Source organism: Lonchura striata, chromosome 1A (genome assembly GCF_050655825.1).
Source record: "Lonchura striata isolate lonStrDom1 chromosome 1A, ASM5065582v1, whole genome shotgun sequence".
Taxonomy (NCBI): Eukaryota; Metazoa; Chordata; class Aves; order Passeriformes; family Estrildidae; genus Lonchura; species Lonchura striata.
Window position 1 is genome coordinate 3,515,210 of NC_140741.1, and position 23,184 is coordinate 3,538,393.

The 23,184-nt window shown below is 41.1% G+C and overlaps 2 protein-coding genes across 55 annotated transcripts in view; one reads left to right on the plus strand and one right to left on the minus strand.

Moving 5' to 3' along the window:
* The window catches only part of ATXN10 (ataxin 10), a 215,073-nt gene that overhangs the window by 189,634 nt on the left and 2,255 nt on the right, over nucleotides 1-23,184 (plus strand). For 46 of the 50 annotated variants that reach the window (XM_085570120.1, XM_085570121.1, XM_085570122.1 and 43 more), the window contains 4 exons: nucleotides 114-406; nucleotides 2,883-13,859; nucleotides 14,789-14,891; nucleotides 18,764-19,620. The gene's annotated coding sequence lies outside the window, so the exon portion shown is untranslated. Of the gene's footprint in view, nucleotides 1-113; nucleotides 407-2,882; nucleotides 13,860-14,788; nucleotides 19,621-23,184 lie in introns of all 50 variants that reach the window. The other 4 variants (XM_085570093.1, XM_085570086.1, XM_085570090.1 and 1 more) reach the window with 4 other exon arrangements.
* The window catches only part of WNT7B (Wnt family member 7B), a 94,191-nt gene that overhangs the window by 39,490 nt on the left and 31,517 nt on the right, over nucleotides 1-23,184 (minus strand). For all 5 annotated transcript variants that reach the window (XM_021529927.4, XM_021529925.3, XM_077783252.2 and 2 more), the window contains exon 2: nucleotides 1,970-2,196. In XM_021529927.4, coding sequence (XP_021385602.1) covers nucleotides 1,970-2,196 — 227 coding nt within the window. The remainder of the gene's footprint in view (nucleotides 1-1,969; nucleotides 2,197-23,184) is intronic.

A 23,184-nucleotide genomic window follows, 5' to 3' on the forward strand; every position in this document is an offset into this window, starting at 1 on the left:
CAAATATGGCTTGAACAGTGGCTCAAGAAAACCCTGGTTTTTCCATCTTTGTAGAGACTGACCAGCCTGGTAGCTTATCCATCCTAATGACAAATACTTTCTGTTCCTTGTAGCTCTTACTTTACATAGAAGCATTGAAGCTGAAAGCACAACTACAACTTGTCCTCTGTAGTTATTTGAACAGCCCTCACTTCCAAAGTTTTGGAGAATGAAAGGAGTCTCTCTGGTGAAGAGGATTGTTACCCACAAACACAGTGGTGAAGATGATGAGGCAGCACAAGATCCTCAGCTTGAAGAGGAGAGCAGAAGTGGTGAAAGCCTTTTCACTGGAAAGCTTTGTGATGACACCACTCTGGTACAACCCTCCAGAGCAGCCCTTCTCAGGCCACAAGGGATCTCACAGAAGGTAAGACAACTCACATATCTAAGGTAAGGGCATGCCTGCAAGCTTTGGCAGATGAAAACAGAGCATGAACAAGTACAGAATGCTTGGCAGATGTGTATTTTCTGACAGCAATGTGATTCTGGTTAAAAACTGAAAGCAAACAAACATAACAGCAACCAAGGAAGATCAGACCATGCTTCTAACAGTCAATACAAGTGACTAGATTTTTTTTTTTCTGGTTCATTTAAATTTGACAATTTAGAATAGAAGTCAAAAGTTAGGTTAGTTCCTGAATATGATGCCTTGAGAATGTAATGTAAAGCTCACAGAATATGACAGACCCCCTACAAATGTAAGTCAACTGCCCAGTGCCAGTGGATTTATTCCCTAAGAACATTTTACAGCTGAACCACTGTGTCCTTAAAACATTCAGACCTCACCTAGACTCTCAGATTTTGATGTTCTTTCAAAAAATATCCAGTTCTCTTGTTGATCCTGACATACTTCAGTTTTTGGCATTCATTTCACAAGGGTGTCAGAAAAAACCCCTGACGCCTTGACCACCACTAACAACCAAAGCACCATGTGAGTCAACACCTCAGCACAGATGAAATTAAATGTTAAGCCTTTTTCCATACAGTTTTAATGAGATCTTACGTCTGACCACACTCAGCTGTATTAGTTGAAGGAAGCACAAGATTCACCCAAACCATTGAATGCAAGAGGTATCGCCCAAAGAAAAATGGGACACAAGAAAAATAGGCTCCAACCCCACTGAGAAGCTGTATGTTATTACTTTGAGTGCCCTTGAGAGAGCCACACAATACAACAAGTTATCCCAACCCAGAGCACACACAGGAGAGTGGGCAGCCCTTGGGAGAGAGAGAAAAGGTCAGGAGTAAGTTCAGGATATCCAGCTAGGTGATGAAGAAAATAGTGACCTCAGTGCTGGAAAAAGATTTACATAATCTCCCCTGTGAAATAATATCAGACATAGGGTAAGTGAAAAGGTACTGATTTAACTTCTGCCAGCTAGCAGCTTGTCAGGCCAAGGCCATGTATTATTTTCTTTGAATATGTTTCCTGCCTCAAATCACTTGCAGTATTTTCTTTGCAGTATGATAGCAGCACTAAAATGTATTATTGCCACATATTGGAAGGCCAGTGTTGTATGCACAGTACCTCCATCGATTATTTGGAACTCTCCCATTGCTTAAGCTTCTGGGAAGTCTGCAGAGGGATTTTTCTGAGCTGCTTTTAGTTAATTTTTGATTGGCCATAATATACACCACGACAACATGTACCAAGACAACAGTTGGAAACACTGTTTTCATGGGCTGTAACCTTGGGTGGCTGTGCAGGCGCTGAGGCCATTGCTGGGTCTGAAGTGGCACAGATATGATCTACAGATCCCTGGAGATTCCATGTCTCCTGCCACTTACTTTTCACGGAATGGAAACACACAATTGCTCTGGAAGCATCGCTGTTGAACTCTGAGGGTTATAAACCTTGGCAGGACCGTAGCAAGACAGGTGAGAGAAAACCATCCCAAACAGGTCCCTACAGTAGCAGAGACACCCTTACCTACTCGAAGCTCTTGTCCAAAGACTGTTTTCTCTCCCAGCGCAGAGCAGTTCCACCTCCCGTAGCGGAACTGGTACTGGCACTCATTGATTCCCATCTGTGCCCCTTCCCCGATCACAATGATGGCATCGGGGCGGCTCTGGCAGATCGCTCGCTGCCGAGGGGCCAGGCCTGGGATTTTGTTGCAGATTATATTAGCTCCTAAAGCCACCACGGATGACAAAGCTCTGAGGAAAAAAGCAGAAAGACACATTATAACCAAGCTGAGGTGAGCAGGTGTTGCTGTGTGCCTGGTGAGGTGCTGTGCAAAAGGGGAAGGGTCCGAGGTTGAGTTCCTTAATTATGCCGACTTGGCACAGTGTCTCTGGTCTGGTATAGCAGCCTGGGAATCTTACAGTAATTCCTGATCTGGTTTATGCCAGAAGAAACAAAGAAATTGAATTTTGGCACTTTTGTTTCCAGTCCTACGCAGAGACATCAGCTTGTGAGATGTGGAAAGAAAGACTAGTTTAAAATCGAAATATAGTGAAAAGTGATCATCCACAAAATCTCTGAAACTCATGTCTACTTTGAATGTAGGTTCAGAATTAGTGCTTTAGTTACTGCAGCCAGTTCATTCACCCCTCATTTGAAACCGTTAAGCACGATTTAGAAAATGACACTACCAACATGCTTGCCCATTATTGTGCTCAAAATATTGAATGATTAATTAAGTCCATTAGCATAACTGTGCTTTTAGATCTGGCAAACATCATGGAGCATATAGGAGTTATCCTTATTATGTGCTATCCAGGCTAGAAACATTTGCAGTTCTCATTCTTCAAGTATATTTTCAGAATTCATTATAAAGTTTGCATATTAATTGCACCTGCCATATGTTTTCACTTCAGCACATTTATTTTTCATTTTTCAGCTCACTTTTCAACATCTTCACAGGCTCATTTTCAACATCTCTACAGTCTACATTTTAAATGGTAATATTTTGAAAAAAATAGGAGAACATGGGTTCAATGATGCCTCTGGTCACATCTGCTGAGTACCCGCCAGGCCCGTGGAGATGCTTCAGCTTGCTCTGGACGAGCAGACTGACTGCCCCATGATCCTACTTCCCACCTTCAGCACCAGCCTAGGCCTTTCATCTTAGTGTTAAAAATTTCCCACTGGAAGTGCTCCCTTGGGGAAATGGTGACTAAACAAAATTAAAGAATTATATAAGAATTGGTCAACTTCATCACGAGGTAACTGCAAAATTGCATAAATGCCACATTGCAATGAAATCAGAGTGTTTAATTTTGCCATTTCAATAAGACACAGTAAAGCCAGAGCAAGGAGGGTGAAATTGAGAGCTCTTCCCTGGCTAAAATGAAATACTGGTATTCCTGTGGGATGGAAATTCCATGATGATCCACCCTGCCTTTAGTAGGTATTTTTGCATCTTTTCCTAAGTTAACAATCCATGAGAAATTCTTCATTGTGGGTTTTTATTTATGGAGGCAGAGGTGGGTTATGGATATAGAAATAAAGTGTCATCCAGCACATGCATCCCCTGTTGTTCTGCCTATTAAACAGAAGTAAAACAAAAGGTAGTTGCAGTCTGACCACTCCCAGTGTTGGAGCAGGAGTGCTCAGACCTGCAGCTTTAATTTGTGTTCCTCTGGATGCTGAGCAACAAAGCTGGAGCATCACCTGGAACCAGAGTGTCCCTGAGATTCATGCAGGTTTTGAGCTAATAGGTTTTTTTCTGACAAAAAGTATTTCTCCTCTTTAAAATAAAAATAAAATGAAATAAAATAGCAATGTCTTTAAATTAGGACTTCCCTGGAGATGTGATAATCTTAAAAAAGTTTGATATAGGGATAAGATACAATGGCTTATGACCTTTATGTTATGGCTTCAAAAGCTAATGAAAATCACAAAGTATCAGTATTTTTTTTTTAAATCACACTTTTCAAAATTGAAAAGTAAGTGTTATTTTCTTTGAAAGGTCCTAGAGCTTTTCTCTCTCTGACTTCATCCACTTTCCACACAAAGTAGGATGGAAATTCTGAAAAAATTGCAGTAAAATACAAAGGAAAGCATTTTTCCTTAATAGATGATGTGTCAAATTCACAAACATACACTCTCTGATGACACTAAAATGCTGTGCCCCGTTCTTGCCCTACCCTCCACCTGGCTTTGCCCAGTTCCCTGGGACAGATCAGGTGCCCAGGCTTCCTGCAGGACCTTCCCACCTGGTAACCAATTTCCACTGCTGCTTCAGACACTGCCCCTTCCAGGAAAATCTAGCCCTGAGGAAATCTGTGGTTGACTCCTAAGAAAGAGACATGCACAAGGAATTCAAACTTCCATTTGATGCTTGGCACATGCACAGGACACACAGTTCTGGTCTTGTAGCTGCCTGATGGTCATCAATTTACTGAGGCTATGCCACCAACTTACTAGCAAAACTTATGCATAAAAATTATTTGCATGTTACATAAATACTTTTTTTAAAAATTAAAAACTTGATAAAAAGTGTGCAATAACTCCCTGACATCATTTTTTTAAAACTGCTGGGCTTCCACAATTTCCACTAACTATTCTCAAGTTGAGCAGCAAAAAGCCTTACGACTTTCAAAACAAAGGAAAGCAAGAATTGGCCACAGCATCTAAACTTATAATTTTCAGTTAAGTGGCTTCCTCATACATGTCACAGCTGTCTCATAATTAGGTTTAAGAGTATATTCTTTGGTCTCCCATTGTTTTTTGGAGCAGACCTTGGTCAAAGTATTTTAATGCAGTGGGTTGGTTTATTCATCTAGAAAATAAGCACAATCATACCTGCTTCAGAACATATTGTCAGGATGTCATGTCATCATAGTTATAATTATTGTGTGCTTGTGAAGTGTATTATAACAATTAAACTGCAATTATTGGGGGTGGAAGGGGTCTTAGGTTTTCTGTTACTTCCAGAAACTTCCCCCTCTCTGGCCTGAACTTACCAGCATATTCCCTCAGACTTGTTTAGCCTAGTTTTAAATTGTTACACTGCCAAAAGAAATGCTGAATCATGAAACTGAGGTTTTGGAAAGCTTTATTTTTATTAAAGAAATGCACCCAACAGCATTTCAAGCTTCCTCTCCTCTATTTCTTGTGGCATCCCTCAGTTTGTGCATCCATCACACATTCGGGAGGGTTGTGATGTGCTCCTGCCCCTTGGCAGGTTGAAGGCTACTTTACTTTTTTTCAAAGATGAAAATTGTTTCAATTTATAGCTGTCAAAAGGCAGATCCTCCATGCCACATTTTGGCATCTTCTTTCATCTAATCTTTCTTTGTGGTGCAAATTGCCTCGATTCTTATCACCAGAAACTCCTGAGCGTGGCATTTTGTTAGGACTTCTGATGCAGTTTACAGTAATTGCAACCATCCTGCACCACAACGGTCTCCACACAGCTCAGAGTGTTCTGCTGGGTCATCCACATGGGTTATTCAATTAAACATCATCCCCATGGCTTATCCAGATAAACAGAGTGAGTGCAATAATGGCACATTTCTTAAGGAATTGGCACTAGTGTCTGGCATATGGAGAGCTTTGACATTTCTTCATGCCTATGCCATTAATCTAAGGGAAACACCAGCACTGAAACTGAGCAATGTCTATAAACAGTTATGTCCAAATTTAAAAAACAACAACAACCCACCAAAAAAAAAGAAAAAAAAAACCAACCCACAGGAAAAACCCACACAACCCAATAACAACAAACAAACAAAAACCCCACACACAAACAAACAAAAACCCCATTGGATCTGGGCTTGGATAGGACCCTGCAGTTGAAACTTCCATCAAATTAAACCTGATGAAGAAGATTTTGGAAGGCTTGGTTTCTGGTTTTTTATCATTTGAAAAAATAACTAGGACTGTGTCACAGCAAGCAGAAAATCATGGTGGTGGGAGACAAGTTTCAGCTTATTTTGTGAAATAATGCTTGTTTACTTATGCAAAGACAGATTAATCCTGTCACAAAAAAAGGGAATTTCTCCTTCCAAATATATTTCCTGTTACAATTGTATCTCCTCTGTAGGGCCTAAGCAACTCCAGCTTCCCTTTTCACAAAGTGAAATGAAAATTGTTAGATATTCTAAGCGAGTCATAAAAGTAAAGGTCTTTGAAATGCTTCAGAAATTAAGCACTAAGGCCACTTGAGTTTTTAGAACTGCTTTATTGGAAGTGTACTCCTCATTCCTGGTTGGTTTGCTTGAGTCTCCATTTTATATCTGCAAAAGCAAGCATTCACTTAACTCGAGCACAAGTCATTTCATTGATTTCAAATGTTATCATGTCCTTGCAACTTCTGATTAATTTTACATATAAGAAGGTCTTCATGTGAACTGCAGTTTGCAGAGTCTTTGCACGACTGGAAAATATATAAAGTATATCTGTATAATGGACAGATGTACAAGCACATGAGAAGAAAACATTTAAATTTTCTTCCTGTTAAAAGAATCTGAATTTTGATAAAATTTTGAAACAGAGCTGTCTGCTTATAGATGAAGAACAGTAACTGACCAGTCTTTGGAATTGTCCCCAAGTTCCTGCACAGGCACAGATGTTTACTGAGATTTCTCCTAGGAACTTAATATCCCATTCTGACAAATACATGACAAAAGATGTAAAATAAGAGATTAAACCAACAACACATTGGATACAGATTAAACACTTAATCAAGCTGATTTTAACCTTTTGGTTAAAAAAAACTAAAAAGTTGCTTTAAATATTCTCTGCCAATCTGTGTTCCCTGGAGAAATTACATTTTATTGGAGCCCAGGACTGGCATCAAGAACTTCTGCTCACCCTCCCTCACTTGCATTCCTGGCTGCACAACAGCACAAGACACACTTCCCACCGAGCCAGCACTGCAAGCTGCAAGCCCTTGGACAGGCGACTGGAGGGTCACGGTGATCCCACCCTAGCTTTGCTTTTTGACATTCACCTGAAACTGCTGTTGGGCAGGGGGGTTGTTTTCAGTGAGGAATGAAGGAATTTAGCCAAATGAACCCCATTAACAGCAGAGGAGTTGTGCAGCTTTCTGGCACAGCGTACCGAAAACTTACCCCACCATCTCTGACAAAAAGTCCCACATAGTGAGCTCTTTGTTAGCAGGAGCCACCGAGGTATTTTGTGGTGACATTGCGACACATCTGAAACCGTACACCACTACCGAATGGTTGATTTAATTAAGAATTCCTAAGTAAATATTTTGAGTGCGTATCAGTTGCAGGAATTGGCAGGAGTGTCCTTGGCTCTGAGTGCCATATGCATATGTTTAGGCTTTCAGTTTTGTCTTTGGGAAATCGATGTTCGGCACATGTGCTCTTGAAGCGGAAATCCAGTCAGGCTGTGTGGTTCAGCCCTGTGGTGTTCTCCCCTCTGCTGGGACTCCAGACCTGGGGGCTGCACACAGATGTGCTCATTCCCAACAAATGAAAGGCAGAGATTTCTTTGAGGAGCTCACCCAAAAAAGTGCCTGATATCCCATGCAGTGTGCTTGCTGGCATGGCCAGGAATGAACATGGAATGGGCGAGCTGAGGGATGACTGGCACAAGGGCAGAGCATGCCTTGGGTAAATGCCTGCTTGAGAGAGGAGTGGGAGACATGGAGGGCATGAAGAAGGAGAAAAAGGACAAGGCACACCCAATTTCCTCCATCTTGTCCCCTTTGGACCCCTCATCTAGAATCCTAAAATTTTACTTTTACACCCATGCCACACTTAATTATTACTCATATCAAACACTCAGAGCTGGTAATTCATCCTGTAAGATTGAAAACTCTTTTCCATGGCCAGAGATCACAGCCAGTGTCTCTGGGGGCTCTGTCCAGGGGGGTTCCTGACCCCTGCCAGGGTCCCAGACCTGCCAGGGCAGCCAGAGGGAAGCCCTGGATTCCCACAGGGGAACACCATCAAACCCTTGGATCACACCCTCCCCACCTGCCAGCTGGGACGGTTGCTGTGAAGCCAACAGTGAATCATTAGGCTTCAGCAGGAGGGGAGACATTGCCTGGGATGCCATTCACAGATGAGCACCAGCAACCAGCACCAACCTCCTGCAAATTCCTGCTTTACTGAGTGAGAGAAATCTGATTTTGACACATATCTTATTTGCTGTATGACTGGTCCACTACAATAATTTGTAATAATCTTTCAGTGAGGCAACACTTGATACATAACAGCAGGATATCTTGAAGACTGTAATATCTGTACTTTACCCATTTCAAATTTTTTACATCAACAAAAGGCTCATGGAGAACAGAATTGCCTCACAGGCCTCATGTGTCCTATTGTAAAGGCCACACTAGCAAATTTACATTTCCATTTTCATTGGACATTCACTGTCCTCCAGAATTTTTATGGCAAACTACTGTATAATGAGGATTTTCTTTCTTGTCTCAAATCACTTTACTCTGGGGGCATCTTCTTATATGGTGGAAAAAACATCCTGTGGATATAGGAATTTATAAAAATAAAATTGGGTGTTAAAATATCTGAAGTGTGACAAATGAGGAATAATTATTTGCTAAACCAGAGAAAACTGATAGGCCAGTATTTGAAAGCTGCAGGAACACAGCAATTCTAGCATTCTCCTGGGCAATTCATGGAAGGCTGGAATATTCCTGCTTTGGTCTTGTCAGTGATGAAGGTGGTGATATACACAGTGCAATTGAACTTATCTGAATAGGCTTCATGAAAAATGGTGATGATATTAAATTATTCTATTCCTTTTACAAACAAAGCTTTATCAGATTTAGAAATCCAACTGAAACACTTTTGTTTAGTATTGTAAGTGCAGGCAAACCCAATGGGGAGAAATGACAATGTCTGACTCAGTTCAGAAGGCTGAATTATTTCATTATTATAAATGTGAAAAACATTAATATGCTTTATAAAAGGAGGATACTAAAACTACATCCTACTTTCTCTGATTCTAACACAACTCGTGAACCTCTCTGAGACTCCAGCCCCAGGTGGGTTGGATTGGCCATCAGGCTCAAACAATCCTCACCTGAATCCAATCAAGCACTCACTCCAGGTAACCAAATCTCCAAACACATTCCACATAGGAAAAACAAGGAGCAGAAAATTGTTTTCTCTTTCATTTCTCTCTGTGCACCTCTGTGAAAAATCCTGAGAGGGAGAGAAATGTGCTTGCCACAGTTTAGCACAGTTTTTTTCTTTTGTCTCTATAAACAGTGTTAGCAGGACCTACCAGTCCAGTTCTGCAAACATGCACATGCCTTACATTGCAGAGTACCAAGCAGCTTCCACCCTCAGTAACAACAAAGTCCATTCCTCAATGCCAAGATGCTCCTTAAGCACTCCCAGCAGTGTTGATGTGTAGCACCATAATCTGCCTTCCACCCCATTTCTAGTTTCCTTTAGTACTAGAAAGAGCCACACTAATATCTGACAGGGAGGCACAGAGCTGTTTGCTGAGCAGCAACCCACCACTGTGAAAATCAAAATTACCTTGCAGAATAACTGGAGTGGGATATTGCAGTTCTGGCATGGAAGGCATCTCTGAGATACCAAAGTGGCTGGAAGAGATAACTCACAGATTTTCTGTGTCTATGCAGAAACATTTCCATATCATAGAAAAAAAAAATTCACACTTCTATATGTGAAGTCCATGCCTTTGTCATGTTTTTCATATAGTAAATAAGAACAAATAAGCTTTCTCCAATCACACACAACATATATATAGATATAGTCATTTTCCAAGCTATATCAATTCCAAGCCTTAATTAAACTTAAGTGAAGTGCATATTTTGTTTCTGACCAAGTTTATCAGTCTGTTCTGTTTGGGGAATGGATTAAGAAGAAAGAAGTAGGTAGTCTTCAGGCAAAGTCCAAGATTTATCAAGACCATACCCTGCTTCATTTGTGAGATCTGTTGAAAGCTTGTCACAGTCCTACCACAGATCTCCTACACAGAAGCAGCTGTTGGTTAGCTCATTCTAAAATTCCAGGTATGCCTTGTGGCTCTAAAGTCTTTAAGGTGGACTGTTACTGGAATCTATCTTAAAATATATGCTTTGTGATATTTTTCATTAAACATTTTTGAAAGATCTTAAAATTTTTGCTTTGTTTGCATAGGGCTTTCGTGGATGTGACACAAAAATTGAAAGAGGAAAGCATGTAAAAATGGGTCTACAGGAGAGGAAGACTCTTCCTTCTCAAAATGCAGTCAGCTGGCTTGACTGCTGTCACAGTTCAGGTAGTGGCTCATCAGGATCTGAGCAACCAATGAGAATAAATTCTGAAAGTCTACTGATCCATTATGTTGGAGTATTTAGTGTATTGTGTTAAAATGTTGAGACTCCATTGCAGTGTCTGTTAATCATGAGGCTCAAAATGTGAATGCAGCTCTGAGGTACACCTGAAAAGCCATACAAAGTTGTCTCAGACATTATTTTATTAATTAAGTGGAGAGGCCACACTGACCCTTCCCATATTGCACTTCAGACTAAATGACCACTGAGGGCTGCTATTTGCACATAGGTATATGACCACAAAACAAGACTTACTGGTCCTGAATTAGCAGCAGAGGGAAAAAAATTAAACTTTGTCAGTGACAGTGAATTTTTATCCACTGAATACACCACTATAATGAGCCATGATTTATTTCTTTTATTCCTTCCCTCACCACTGTTTTCATGGTGGTAAATCTTTCCTAAGTCAGGATATGGAATTAAGTAATATCCACAAACAAAATTAAAGCAAAAAACCCATAGACTTGGTGCTGTCAGGTTTACTTATTGGCTCCTCCATCTGGAATGGGAGCATTGCTCAAACCAGCAGCAGCGTGTGCTGTTCTCATCTGCTCTAAATGCCTCACTTCAGACAAGGCCACTGTCATGGGTTACAAGGAGCAGGATAAGTTCTTTTCATGTTTCTCTACAACAGCTGAAGCTTTGGGATGACAGACAGAAGGGCAGCTCCTCCTGCTCTGGTGTGCAGCAGGCGAGGAAGTGAGTGTGAGACCTGGGCACAGCCTTGGCACCATCCAAGTGGGACCAGGCAGATCACTGGTGCCTTGACAATAGTCCCAGTTTGGTTGTGAAGCCTTGAGCCCTTGTTCTTTTTCCTCCTCACTTACCCACCTTCACCTTTCCCTCAAACTACAGTAGCTGGGGGACAGTCATTCACAGTGAACACATTTGCATTGTTCTCAAGATGTGGGAAAGACTGGAAAAGAAACACAGAGTCCCAGAAGCAGAAACCGTGGGCCTCTCCAGGTTTAGCATGAACAGGTAAAAATGAGGAAAACTGTGGGGGTTTAATTTTCTTTTTTATGTTTCAAGTCAGAGTTCATTCCTTTACAGGAGAACAGGAGAACTGCAATATCCCATCAGATATGGGTGGTGTGTTTGCAAGAGGCTGGGTGGGGGTGCAGAGGTTCCTCTGTCAGAGACATGGCTTGAATGTACAACTACTCTCCATCTCCAGCACCAAGGACAGGAGGGAGGATGCATCACGTCAAAAAGAAACAGACTGTGCTCCTCAGAAGAGTTTGGGTTGGAAGGGACCCTAAAGCCCATCCAGTGCCACCCCCTGCCATAGGCTGGGACACCTTCCACTATCCCAGGTTGCTCCCAGCCCCATTCAACCTGGCCTGGAACACTTCCAGGGATGGGGCAGCCACAGCTTCTCTGAGCAACCTGTGCCAGGGCATCACTTTCCACTGGAGCAGGTTGCTCAGATTGGCATTCTGCAGGACAGTTTTGGCAGCCAGGAGGTTGTGATAGGGCTGGATACCCACCTTTAAATGACCCCCTGGGCTGGTGGCAACTTCAAACAAAAGTGCCCTGAAAGTCCCTTTCAGCCTGCAAAGCCTTGATTTAGGAAGGAAAATGCTTTTAGGACCACCTTACTAAATACAAGAGATCTATCACAGATTTCAAGGTGCTAGATGTATGTTTTCCTCATCATGTGATTCTGTTTGCTTCCATGGAAAATCTGTTGTTAACTGCAAGCCAGCCCAAGTCAATGTACCAGAATATGCCCCTGTACAAATACCTCATGCTAAACACCAGATCCCAAAATAAAGAAGATGGAGGTGTTACACTAAGGAAGTTGCCTAAGAAATGCAGAGTGCAGAAATGTTACACTTGGTAGGTTTTCTATACTTTTAATTCATAGTTATGGAAAAAAAAAAAGAAAAAAATGCAACATATTATTAAGCAAATAGCAAATGGCACTTGGAAATATTTTTTTTAATAGTCTAGTGTGTGTCCAAGATTGAAGACCAAGATGTTTCCTATTACCATCAGAGCAGGAGCTGCCTCTGGGCAGTTTTCCTTATCTCCTGTTAATGGCCCATCAGTGTCTCCCACGTGGCTCAGAGATGCTCTCCAGAGCCAGTTCTGTTTAACAGGTGATTAAGGACACACCTCGTGACTCAGAATAACATCAGCCCATGGTGAGATGCTCCGCCCAGGGGGAGGAGCCAGGCATTCCCACCCGGATAAATCTGGAAGGCAGGGAGGCAGCCTTTCCACAGGTTTCTGGGGAGACACAGCAGCCACATCTGCCATCCCAAGAGGACTGCAGCCGCTCCAATTTGGACTGCTACCAGCACGCTGGCCTGAGGGGTGTCAGGTTGTATTCTGATTTTGTCAGTGGTCTTCCTTTTGTATCATTGCAGGGATTTTTGTCTTTTTCCCTTTTCCCAGTAAATTGTATTTCTGACTTGGAGTTCTCTCACTGGTTCTGCTTTCAAATGAGAACATATGTTAACTAATTTTGTCTCTAATTTTCTGACTCTGTTCCCTGATGAGAAAACTATTTGCAGCCTTTCTTGTACCACCACCCAGCTGTAAGCAAAACTGCTTGGCACTTCCATGGGGAGGGCCTGCATTCCCTGAACCCAGCTAAACACCCCACTGGCTATGGGTGATCATGCAAAGAGAAATTCTGATCCATCAGATAGATAATTTATGCTTAGCTCCTCATAGGAATTACCCTATTGAAATTATGAGACAGTTTGTCTATGGTGTTTATACATGTTGGTTAGACATGGAAACAGGATTTGATGACTAGTCTAATCAGACCTTCAAATCTGTACCTAAAAGTTGAATATTGCTATGAAATAGCTTTAGTCTGAGAAAATCTCAAGTATGAGGAAAAAGGGGGAAACCCCTCAGAAACTGCAGAATATAATTTTTTTTTCCCTATGCAGCTTTCCAAGCATTTAAAACATTATTGTGTATTGCATGTGGGCTTTCTGTGAACAACAACTCTTTGTTTTATAATCTGAACTATCAACACTGGCACAAAATAATGTGACCCGAAACAGGGCTATCTATGAATGTCTAAGGTTTCTTTCAGCTACTTATTTTAAAATTTTAATTCTGAGTAGTATAAGGGGCCTGGTAAACCACATAGTAACTTTTCTAGTTCCCTGGCTTGTTGAGTCTATTCCAGGTGTTCAGAAGGATTAGCAAAAGTCATTTTGAGTTGTTTTTCTAGAGGGAGTTTCTAAATTTGGTGTGCAGCCATAACAATCTTGCATCTGTGTTATTATCCCAGTGGCCTGTGCTGGGTGTGTCCTTGGTGTTTTGCAAATCACTGTAAGCTTGTGAAAGCAGCTGGATGGAATACTTCTCCTTCTAAAATCCTCTCTCAAAAGATCCCACACACACTGTCAGTCATACACACACAGGCATATACCTGCCTTTTTGTAAGGTGCCATATTGACTTCAATTTAGCTGCTTCTTGCTTTCAAACTGAAGCTGCTGCTGATAACAGGCATGTTTAATTTCTTTTTCCTCCAGTTTTCTTTCTGAATTTGATAACTGGAAAAAAAATCCCTCTATGGCCATGCAATCCAAAGAATGCAGAGGTTTAAAGAGGTAAGTGGTAAGGACTTTTTGGGATTCACAGCTGATCTTGCAGAGGTAGTACTAGAACAGCTCTAACCAAGTGAGTCATATGCAGTCTGTAGGGGCTATAGGCAGCTGATGGCACACACAGTGTCAGTCAGTGAGCATCCCGAGCAGGTTAAGCCTGGTTTAACAGCCACATGAAAGCCACAGTCCAGTCTGCATTGTCAGTCAGCCCCACAGTCTCACAGAAATCTCCTCTCACTGCTAACAAATACTCTCATTTTTCTCCCTGATGCTGCCATTCTTTTGCCACTGATCTTTTTAACTTTTTACCTCTAGGTAAAACAGAAATTGATGGAGAAGTTAGTTTTCTGTCTGGATTACATTTATCTGTTCCATAGAAGAAAATCTTTAACAGCAGCATATCAGACTATTAGGAAGCTCGGAAATTATCAGTTATCTATTAAGAAGCTTAGATATATCAAAAGTTTCCTGAAACTCTATGATTTAAATATCTTTTAAGCACTTCATACCATTTATAAATCACCCTACCTAAATTTTCCCCAAAAGGGTGGTTGGGCACTGAACAGGCTCCCCAGGGAATGGTTGTGGCTCCAAGGCTGATGGAACTCAGCGAGCATTTGAACAACACTCAGGCACAGGGTAAGATTCTTGAGGTTCTTCTGTGCAGGGCCAGGAGTTGGACTTGACCCCCTCCCTGTGGGTCCCTCCCAATTTGGAATATTCCAATGTTTCTGATCTATGATTCTATTAAATTTCTGCAATTAAAGCTCAGGCCTTCTTCTCTGATACCAAATGGAAACAGAATATTTTGTCCCCGAAGGCCTTGCACTGCCCTTTATGTTGTTTATTAACCTTCTGCAGAACAAAATAGCCCTCACTCAAATTTTCCTCTCGTGCATGAGACTTCTGATGATTTCTATCTTCCTTTTCAGTGTTCTCTCCCACTGGTCCAAGCTTTTCTGCACCAGAAGATGAACTATGCATCATGACTGGAATTACACTCCCCTCTTCTCCTCTCAGGAACATAAAAACAAGGTAACTGCTTTTGCTATTCCATGTCTTTAGCTCCACTTAGTAAAATAGAGCTGAGACCTAAAGTGGCTCTTCAGTCCTCATTCTGTAGTGAATTACCATTGCTTCTGACTTCTTCAGCTCCTGCATGGACTGCATTGTAGCTGTGTAGAACAGGCCCAAATGACTCCTTGTGTCTCCCCCCCTCATTAGTGGAACAGTAGCTGTCCAGTGTTTAGTGTCCAGTTATGAGCACTCGTTTGATTTACAGCATCTGACTTTGAGAACATGGGGCAGATGGAGGGGAAGTATGGTTAAAAGTATAGAAAAACAGTTTGTTTAGATTGTGCTTAATTATTTACATTAGAGGTTTTACTGTCTGAGACAGGTCAAGTAAAAGTATCTTCACTAAGTACCTAAAATACACAAAGCTTGTGTTTTAAAAGGACCTATTTTTAAGAGTTTTAAAAATTCTGCATATATTGCCTCCCACTGATACACAGTCTGAATAAATCTACACCAAGTTTTGGTGTGGTATGGAGTGGAATTACAGCGTAGGAATCAATTTTCCCAATAAACAGTAGTCAAAGTAGGCTTGATGTATTTTGGTTTCTTTACATTTCTGAGAGTCAGAGCAACTGCTCAGGAGAATGAGCAGTGACTCAGCTGGAACTAGGAAGATGTTCTTAGCCTTACTAAGTCATTCTCTTGTGTCTCAAACAAAGCCAGAGAAGTTTTTCTTGTGTAGAGTTACATGTGTTGGTGACAAAGTACCTTTCAGTTGCAGGCCTAAGTACTGTCACCCTTTGTTTAATTTCTAGGCCAGTCTGTATATTCAAGGGACCCTAGGAATTAGGATTTACAGTTCAAATCATTCAGTGCTTCTGAATTTTCCGTAATTCATGGATTTTCTAAAGAATATGGATGATATAAAATTTTCTATCTAGTAATGCTTCTAGAATTAAGCCAGTGTTTTCATCCAGCTTCTGACCATTTCATCTCTAGTAAAAATCAAAGTGCCTGATTTTATTGGATTACCATTGCATTATGCCATTACCATGAATCATTAAACACTGGTTTCTCTACCTCACACATAAAGCATTTGTGCCATATCCTCAAGTTTTCCTAGCATAGCCTATATAATCCAGGATGAAAGTTTTCTGCCATGGCAGAACAAACATGCAGCATGGGAAAGACATTACTATAAAATAAAACTGAGTGGAAGCTGAAAGCCCAGAACATCCTTGGGAGCTGGGTTTTGGTTTCTTTGGATCTTTAATCCCCAGAATGGCTCAATTTTTTTTTTTTTTTTTTGTGTCCAAGTTGTTCACCCAGGTCTAATGACCATTGAACAGTCTGGCAGGCACTACACATGAGATAGGATTAGGAGGTCATGGGTTCAGTCTGTAAGTAGGACCACTCACCCCTCTCACAAATCTACTCAGTTGACAGACAATTCTTTGTGATGAGTTGGCCACCCATTTGGAGGGTAAACAGAATTCTCACTTTTTTTTTGAAAATTTGACCATGAGACACAATATACCTTTCTGTCTGGGGAAGCCCACCCCACAGACAGGGGAAAAAAAAAAAAAAATCACAGTTCATGCTGTTCAAAATCCATCTTCCCTAAGGCTCTTCCTGGGCTGACAGTGTTTTCCAAGCGGAGTGCTTTTATTCTGTCTTCCAGTGTGTTATAGAAAATACTTACGAAATGATAGAAATCTTTATTTTAAAGGAGAAACTAGTTGCACTCATGGAACAACATATGTATTTGTTCAGTTACTTTAATTAAGAGAATATCTTGCATACTTTCAGGGAAAAAAAAGAATTATAAATAATACCTTAATGCCATGTCTTAAAGTATGCTTTACAACTCTTCTAAGCATCTTGTTTGTTATGCTTCAAAACTTCCTGTCACCAGAAAGGAAAAAAAATCAACAGCATTCTTTCTGTCTTACAGAACGATGAGAGTAAGAAAATCGCCCCTTTGGGGATTTTTAGTTGGTGTAGAGAAAATATAACTTCATGAAGGATCTGATAACTAACCCATATGGTGCATGATCCTGATCATACAACCCAAACATCACAAACCAACTCCCAAAAGCTAACAAGAATCAGCATCTTTGTTGTAGAACAAAACAATGAGATTTCATGCTAACCCAAAATCCAGTTCCTCTGGAGATACCAAAGGCCTAATTCACAAGGAAAATAGATGGTCACAGATGATGATGCATGTCCTACAGTTTGTTGTTGCCTCCCACAGTTGAAAGAGAGGGCTAGATCTTTTGTGGTGTTAAAAATCCTCTGGCATTTTTTGGAATCAAAGAACTGATGGAAAATCAGATAATTAAAATTGCCTGCTTAGAATCCCTGTAAGTATTAACTATATGTTGTGTTCTGCTCTTTCTGTTTAAACAGTTTTTCTGCATTTTTTCTGTGTAAAAACCATCCTAGCTTTTTTATTTTGGGGGGCAAGAAATCTGCTGATTATTAAAGGTTTTAAGTAAAGGGCTGATATTTTCCAGTTCAGAATCAAATGATTCAACCTATAAGTTCAGACATTATATTTAACTCTGTGGCCCAAGAGGACAATCCCATGAATGTAAAATTGAGTACATGTGTCAGAGGCCTGCAACTGTTTTAGGACTCATTTGGGGACATAAATATTGTATATTTATGACTTATCTGTATGAAATGTGTACAAAGTATAGGTGAATGTGGGTTTAACCCAAAAAGGAAAGGCATAATATTTCATGTGTTTCTTAGGGTTCTCTCTGGCTGGAGAAGTCAAGTGATGCCAGGATAGATTTTGGCCATAACCTACCAAAAATGAATTTTGGGTGGCAAAGGAGCCAGACTTATGAAATAGGCTCACTCAGGGCTTTCTAGAAATGGTAATGAATGAATCCACACTGCACAGAAGAGATTATCATCCTTGTTTTACTAAGAGAGGAAAATGTGATTCACAGATTTAGAGACTTCAAATGGGAAACTTGACCTTGTAATGATTTTTATACTGTGGACTATTTTTGGATCATCACTGTCATGATAAGTTCCCTATCCAGTTTGGTTATTTTGCTCAAAACCAACATTGTGCTATTTCAGTGAAAGACAAACACTGACAGCCAGTTTTGAGGTGAAGGGTTCTCAGTTCTGCCAAATATTCAGCAGTGTATCATCAGGTACATCCAAACAACATCACCACACAAAACTCTAACACAGAGATAAGTACATCATTAATAAAAATGTTTCCCATGCCAAAAAATCACTCACTCTCAGAAGGAAAATGTAAACCCAAAAGAGAGATCAAATAGCTTGTGGTATAAGGTTCTAACACACTGCAGCCAACTGAAGTCACTTTTACTGACCGAGGTCTGCAGCAAGGCTGAAATGGTAATAAAATGCAGGAATAAAACAGGACAGACCAGAGAGAATTGGAAATATTGGGAGAAAGAAATCTCACAGAGTGAACTTTCTGCTCCCCACAGTCAGTGTCACTTTATTGATGATGTGGTCCCAGCTGTGAGGCTCTGCACAAGCAAGGGGAAGGCGACACGCCGCGGCTGAAGGAGCTGCTGGTCCATGCCAGGCACCACTGACTGCACTAGCAGGGGCACCCAAGCCAAGCTGGGCCTGGCATGCCAACAGCTGCACTGTGCCAGCATGCCAAGACTGAGCCCAGAAAAGATGGGCACTATGGCAGAGAGGCTTGAGCTGCTTGACCTCAGATGACTCAGTGTGACAAATACAGGGCTTGCAGAGAAAAATAAAACTATGCTTAGCCAACATTAAAAAAAGTGATAATTCAGTGTTTGCCTGATGGCTTTTTTTCCAGTTATAAAAAGCTTCTTGTTCAGTTTTTACAAGATATAACTGGTGTATTCTTTTTTATGCAGGAGAGAAAAAAAAAATCTGGCACGCTTCTTCTGGTAAGTTTCTAGAAACTGATATTTTCCCTCCCTTATTTCCCTACCCATATGCAACGATTGCTGTATTCACTGCTGAACTGGAAAAATCTTCTCTGAGGATGAAGAGAGAGTTCCTGTTCTACAACAGGTAATTCCTTGAATTCTATGTAGTGACTATCAATGAGGCAATGACAGATAACAGCTGTGGTGTTCTGGAAATTACCCCAAGGCTGGCCAAACTCACATCATTCCAAACTACTAGTTTCATCATGATATGAATCAAAAATGTGAAAACAAATAGCTATATTATATTTGCCTATAATAACTTACCTCACTGGCCACCAATTCTTTGCATCTTCATGAGTTTCAAATTCTGCACAAAATATCAAAATTCCACCCACATTCCACATGCTTCACCTAATTTGGTGAACTCACACACAAATAAGCTAATACTTTCAAACTGCTGTTACTCCAAGCTAGAAGGGGTGGAATTAAATATCCCTGACACTGAAGCATGGTAAACTGGTGGGTAGCTTTTATTTTTGTCTTATTGACAGACTGTGTTCCTGGTGGCTGAGGTCCTTGGATTTGATTGCAAGCTGTTGACTTGCAAGCTTTACAGCTGTCCTGGCCTGGATATAGTTATAAGGAAAGCTGTGTACAAAGTGCCAAATTGTAACCTGACACTGACTAAAAAGAAAACATGAAGAAATAGGTCCCTGAGAAGGTCTTGTGGGTTACTGAAGCCAGGAATGAAAGCTGGACTCCAGCAATTTTTGTACAGTGACTTTATCAAGAAATTAAGCGGTGCTGCAGGAACTCTACTCCTATCCTGGCTACAATGTGTAAGTTTCCATCATTTCTTCCTAATTTTTATCAGGTGATGGTGGGATCCAAAACATTCTGAACATTCCTTTGAGCATGGTGAGACATTGTATAGGCAAATGAAACAATCTTAAAACCTATCCTGTGTGAAAAGCCTAAAGTCTTAAAAAATCCAAGATTGAAATTCCTAGCAATAGCAATAGATGAGAAGAGGCACTTGAAGATGTGAATACTGAAGCACAAAAGTATGCAAAAAGCTGGGGGTTTTTAATTTGAATGTGGCAGTTAATCCAAAACATCTTCTGGTTTGCAAAGGTTTTAATGAATTTTAATGAAAAAGCTGGCAAAAAGTATCTTCATTGGCTCCCTACTGTCTTAACTTAGTGACATCTTCCACATGCAGTATCTTTGTCAACCAACCTCTTGCTCAGCTCCTTGGTGATTGCTGAAACTTAAAGAATCATCCATTCCTTTTTGGAGACAATTCCAACATTATAGCACAATATAAAAGAAAGGGATTGAAACCCCACAGGAGCTTGTAGAACATTGTTAGTTAGAGTTTCCAGCAGGTGTACATCTTTACAGGATCAAACCCAAGCAGTTGCTGGACACGGGATTGTTGGTTTTAGTTGTCTGCATCAGTGTTGCCCACATTTTAGAGGCTTGCTGCTTCTAAATGGCATGGGAAGTCTCCATGGCACACACTGAAGGCACTATTTTAAAACTTTTACATCACTGTTGTCTTTCTAAATAGAAGACCTTAGGACTATAATGTCAAATCACGAGAGTGATAGGCCAGTTCATCCCATAGGTTAGGATTTGAAATGAAAATCTGAGATTGTCCTCTGGAGTCACAGACATAGAAAGTCAGACAGCCTGACTCAGGTCTTACACTGCTCTGTTCATAGCCAGAGCATCAACTCACTTCCCATGTTTGCAAGCTAAAACAGGTTGTGGGAAGGATGAATCCAGTGGGTGCAGGATATTGAGAGTTTTCTGGTCTTGAAGAGCAGCCTAAACTTGCTCTCCTTGTTCACCTATTCTTCCAGAAGATCCCCAGATGAGAAGTGGAGAGACACTTCTCCTGTAGCTCCAATAGTGGATCAAAGTAACAGGATCTGGTCCTGCTCTTGGCTCTGATTTGCTGTGTTGGTTTGAGCGTGCCACCTCCTTGTAGTGTGCTGCTTTCCTGCTTCTTTGCAGTCTCACCTTCCTAGACAGAGTGTGAGCCAGGACAACTTGCCTGTACTTGCAATCTCTTCCACACTACAGTCTGAGTGCTAGGCATTAATTTACTTGAAAAAATAATTAGAATATATGTATCAACTGACTCTCACATAGATACCACCAGTAACAAGCAGGCTGATGACAAAAAGGAGAGGGATTAAAAAATTAGGGTACTGTCAGTTTTAGTGCTTCCCTCTGCCATCCAAACTATCCTAAATGATCAATTTTGCTGTTATTCGTTTGCACAGAAGAAAGATGTTGGGTTGGAATCTGGTCTTATCTCTCCAGCTGCCCATAGATTTTGCCTAGCTGAGCTGGTGTTGCTGCCAAAGTAGTAATTCTAAAGCAAACCATCCTCCTCACTCCTGCCAAACATGTGTCAGTGCTTTCCAGCTCCAGAGAAGGTACATGAGTGAGTGCAGGCACAGCAAATCTTAAATATCTCCTTCAGGCTGCTCAGGAGTACCATCTAAAGGACAATTTTCAAATTCAGCCATGTTAAACAGACAAACACCAAAAAGCATGTTAGTTACATGCCTAGGATACTAATCCTAGTTTGTGGATCAAATATCTCCCACTAAGGATGAAGAGGACATCCTGAATATTTTAGATCTCAAATTCTTAGCATAGATGAACCAAGTATAGATCCAGCACGAGTTTTGTTACTTTTTAGATACTGACTCCACACTTGGCAATAGGACACCTCCTCTTCTTCACTGTCCTTGCCTAGTGCACATTCCACAAGTCTGAAGGAGCTGAGTTCCTACAGCACACTCAAACTATGGTGCTGTGCCTTGGCTGGTGCAACTACAGGACGCTCATACCTGCACTGCCTCTCTCTCAGGAGCCAAGGGGCTGCACAATGCTATATAACACTTTGTAGTATTGCCCAAAGCCTCTTTTGGCCCCTAAAGAGGTCACAAATCGCTCATCTGAGAAACCTAGCTTTAAAGCACATGCTGGAATGGATTTTGATTTTTCACCAGCACTTTCCAAAATGAACAGCTTATCACTTCTCATAGCAGTTTGCTCTAGCAATTCCAATTGAAACATGAAAATATGATTTTTTCTGCTTTCTGCCTCCAGTCATTGATTCAGAAACACGTATTTGTCACAGGAGAGCAAATGACAGCCAGAACTGAAACATCTGCAATATGAAATTCAGTTCTGCACTGTGACTTTGACAATTGCATCCTAAGATAGAGATGCTGTCTCTTTCTTCACTAACCAATCTCACTGCTTTTCCCTGGGTGAGTAGCAAGAGAGCAAGTTTAACCCATCTCCTTCCCTATCTTAGATTCCAGCTGCCTGCTCTGTTTTTGTGTTCAAAGGATACTGCAGTGCTCACTCTACAAGTTTAGCCACAACCCAGGGGCCTCTCAGAGGGAAAGCTCTCACCTTTCCAGGCCTGCCTCATGGCCATGGAGCTAACAATGGAAATAGGGGTGTAAATTACTACTGGCTGCAGAAGTGGCCTAGTGGGTCCCATGGGGGAGCTGCTGTGAAGCCACAACAGCTATTTTCTCCTCAGCCACCCAGCAGCTGTTGTGTGGTGATGTCTCCCAGCTAATACTGCTCTAGACAGAATTTAGGCAGCTCATTGTGAAGATGGGAGATCTATGTTCAATGACTTTGGTCAACCACCCTTCTATCTAGATACGTGCCTCAATATCCTGTTTCTACTGCCTACCACCTTTCTTCACTTACCCTGGGAAACACAGCCAAGCTGCTTTGCAGGCTGTACCTTTTACAAGGGTTTTTTTTCTTAAAAAAAAAAATCCAAAGCAAATCCAGAAATTGCTGACGTTGATTTTCTTCTTTCAACTAAGACTCAGCTCCACCTTGTTTCAGATACTGCACACACGTACACACGTACCTAGGCTCACACACACCCAGTCATTCACCTTCCTTCCCTGCTCTTGCAGAGTGCAATCAGCCACAGAAATTACAGAGTGTTCTAATGTCATTATCTGAAAATACATCTTGTTTTAATTAGATCAAGAGTTTTGGAGCTAGAAAGGATTTAATCAAGAGTTTGTAAGCAGGGTGCAACCTTTAGGAAACTTACTGAAATTATCACTTAGCGGTTTTCCATCACCCATGTAGTGAAGTTTTCATTTACTCTGTTAATGCTTTGGTTTCTTTGGCAATACACAAAATAGTTCCTTTTTTTGTTTCTTTTTTTCCCCTGCAAAAGCATCCAGATATGTCTCTTTGTTTACTGAGTTGTTGACACAAAGGAGTCCAGTGTAATGGGCCAAGTCGGTGTATCCCTTCACTGTGAGTAGGACTAGCAGGATTAGCCTTCCAAAATGAAAGGGGTGAAATAAGTACCAAATGCCAATGTCATTAGAGCA